The sequence below is a fragment of the Euphorbia lathyris genome, chromosome 3 (assembly GCF_963576675.1).
Source record: "Euphorbia lathyris chromosome 3, ddEupLath1.1, whole genome shotgun sequence".
NCBI classification, from domain to species: Eukaryota; Viridiplantae; Streptophyta; class Magnoliopsida; order Malpighiales; family Euphorbiaceae; genus Euphorbia; species Euphorbia lathyris.
Window position 1 is genome coordinate 98,145,138 of NC_088912.1, and position 2,647 is coordinate 98,147,784.

Below are 2,647 nucleotides of genomic sequence, written 5' to 3' on the forward strand. Positions count from 1 at the left end.
TGGCTCCGCCACGTGACGTGGTTCAAGTGATTATATACTCGACCCGATTAATTATCTAACCAAGATTCGAATTCGGAAATGAAGATATAGATGTGATTAAAATACTTAGTAGGAGAGCTTTGGCTCTTGAAAAATACATACCCGGCTCAAATTTAGATTGATCTGAACTATCCGTCAACCTTAGATACGAGTTATTTAGAAACAAATATAACTCTTTTTGGTTAGATAATTTAGAAGTTTATATTTATTAAAAATAACATTATAGTAATATAGATGAAAGAAAAAAAACTTATATCAATCTAGATGGAAAGAGTGATATTATTCGAAATAGTGAAAAAATAAATTAAACTAAGCGATAGAAAAGTTAATGGATTCGTAAAACGAAAAAAACATATAATTGGATATTTTCATATCCTTTATTCTTGAAATTTCTAGAATAGTTCGGGATCAAACTGGTTCTGAACTATTCAAATAATGACACATAAGTATAACTGTTAACGTGCCCATCTAAATAGTTCATAACAAATTGATCCGTGAAAACAGTAAAATTTCTTTTAATTCTTGAGGCGAAGAGTGAAGTCACGAAGGGCAATAAGAACTTGTTTGAGTCTCTCTTTAGCTTCTTCATCGGTCAAGTTTCCATCATTATCAAACTTAGAAGGAGGTTGAAATACATTCAAGAAGAACTCCGGTTTGTTGATGAAATGAAGATCTAAAAATACTCCGATTTGACGAAGAGGGTATTGTGACCTTCCCCCTCCAAATAGTCCTCCTGCACTTACCACTGCTGCCGCCTTATCCTCCCAACAGTTTGGAGCTAGAGATGCCCAGTCTAAGGCATTTTTCAATGGAGCTAAAACGAACAAAAGAAATATTAAGATTTCGGAAAAAAATACCTATATGTTAGGTTAACATTTTAACGATATCATGAAAAATTCTCCTATTCTGTGACAGTGCAAAACACAGCTACTGGTTTGTAAAGAAAAAAAACTACAAGTATCGATTTAAAAAAAATTATAACCACATTTTTTTTTTCGATTTCAAATGAAAGTCCTACTACGAGAATCGTTTTCTTACCAATATAAAGTGCGAAAAAACACACAATACTAAAATCTAATGTAAATAAGATTTATTACGATTTATTTACATTCTTGATTCCAGATTTATTTACAACAGTTAGTGTATGATTCTTAATTTTTTTCTTAATGTATCTATGCATGTTTGATGATCGTGGACATAAATACTATATATGTGCAAATCATATAAAATCAATCAACATGATGAAATAATAAGATTGTGTAATTAAAATTAATTTACTTACCAGTTAGAGAGTAATTATATTCAGGAGAAGCAAAAAGAATGCTATCTGATTTGAGAATTTGTTGCCGGAAAGCTTCAACAACTGGTGGATAATTTCCGTTCTCAATAAGATCAGAATTCAACATAGGCAAAGATGATATGTCGATGTGTTCAATTTCAATTCCGTTCAGGTCATCCTTGCTTATCTCAATTGCTAAATAGCATAAAAAAAATAAACATTAATTAATTACACTTGATAAAATTTGTATTTATATTTTTTAAAAAAAATAAAAATATAAAATTCTACATTTAGTTAGTGGATGTTGCTATTTACCACCTCAAATTACTTATCACCGCTTCCATTTAGACAATTTTACCCTTTTTATAAAAAAAATTCAAAATTGAATTTTTTTTTGAAAGAATCTGCATGTTTTATGCCTAGGTGGATGAATCTCTCACCTGACCATAATAAATTTTTTTTTATGAAAATCGTTAATTTTTTATGACGAAAAATGCAAAATCGTTCAATTTTTTTGTGAAAAAAAGTAAAATCGTCACAAAAAATATGTTATTTTCATGATTTCTTTGATAAAAAACGTAAATTTTAATGTTTCTGACTCGTAATCATCCATTTTCCGGGTTATCGGATTGTCACGCATCAATTATTTTCATAATTTCAATTATTATTTTCGAATCCTAACTAAACACTCTTATTCTGCTATTTAAAGTGAAAAAAAGTACCAAAATAAGAACTAAATAGACAATAAACATTCTTATAACGTAAAATATTTAAAATATTTACCGGAACGAATGAGGCCAGTGTTAAATGAAGCTTTTCGAAGTGAACCACTAATAGCTGCAATCTTTATCACTGAATTTGGTGTTGCCATTTCTCTTGTTTGCTATTTTTTTTTTCTTCTGAAAATTTGATGATGAATATCTGAAAAATTATAAGCTATTTATACATTTAAATTTGAAGAACATTGAGAAGACAAGAACATAAATAAATAATATTAATAATAATAAAATATTATGGGATGGTCAAATCTTCTCATTCTAAAATGTTCCAATCGGCTGCTAACTTCTTTGGATAAATTACACCACAATCCTCTAACTTTTCTCTTACTTCATTATGGTATATGAAATCATATTTTTCATAATTGGATTTATTTTTGGCTTAACAGGCACTCAGCCCCATAAACTTATAACTTTTTTTTCACCTTGGCCCCCTCAACTTAGGGGACAACCTCTCAACCCCCTTAACTCTCCAAAAACATCACATACAACCCCTTAAACTTGTAACTTTTTTTCACCTGACCCCCTCAACTTAGGGGACAACCTCTCAACC

The 2,647-nt window shown here is 29.8% G+C and overlaps 1 protein-coding gene across 1 annotated transcript; it reads right to left on the reverse strand.

The window, feature by feature from the left end:
- Nucleotides 1-308: 308 nt before the first annotated feature.
- On the reverse strand, nucleotides 309-2,233 carry LOC136224427 (NADPH:quinone oxidoreductase-like). The gene is made up of 3 exons (XM_066012759.1): nucleotides 2,102-2,233; nucleotides 1,322-1,513; nucleotides 309-853 (listed from the first exon to the last, which is right to left on the reverse strand). Exons 1-3 carry the CDS (start codon nucleotides 2,187-2,189, stop codon nucleotides 555-557), a joined length of 579 nt encoding a protein of 192 aa, XP_065868831.1. The 5' UTR covers nucleotides 2,190-2,233; the 3' UTR covers nucleotides 309-554.
- Nucleotides 2,234-2,647: the final 414 nt, after the last annotated feature.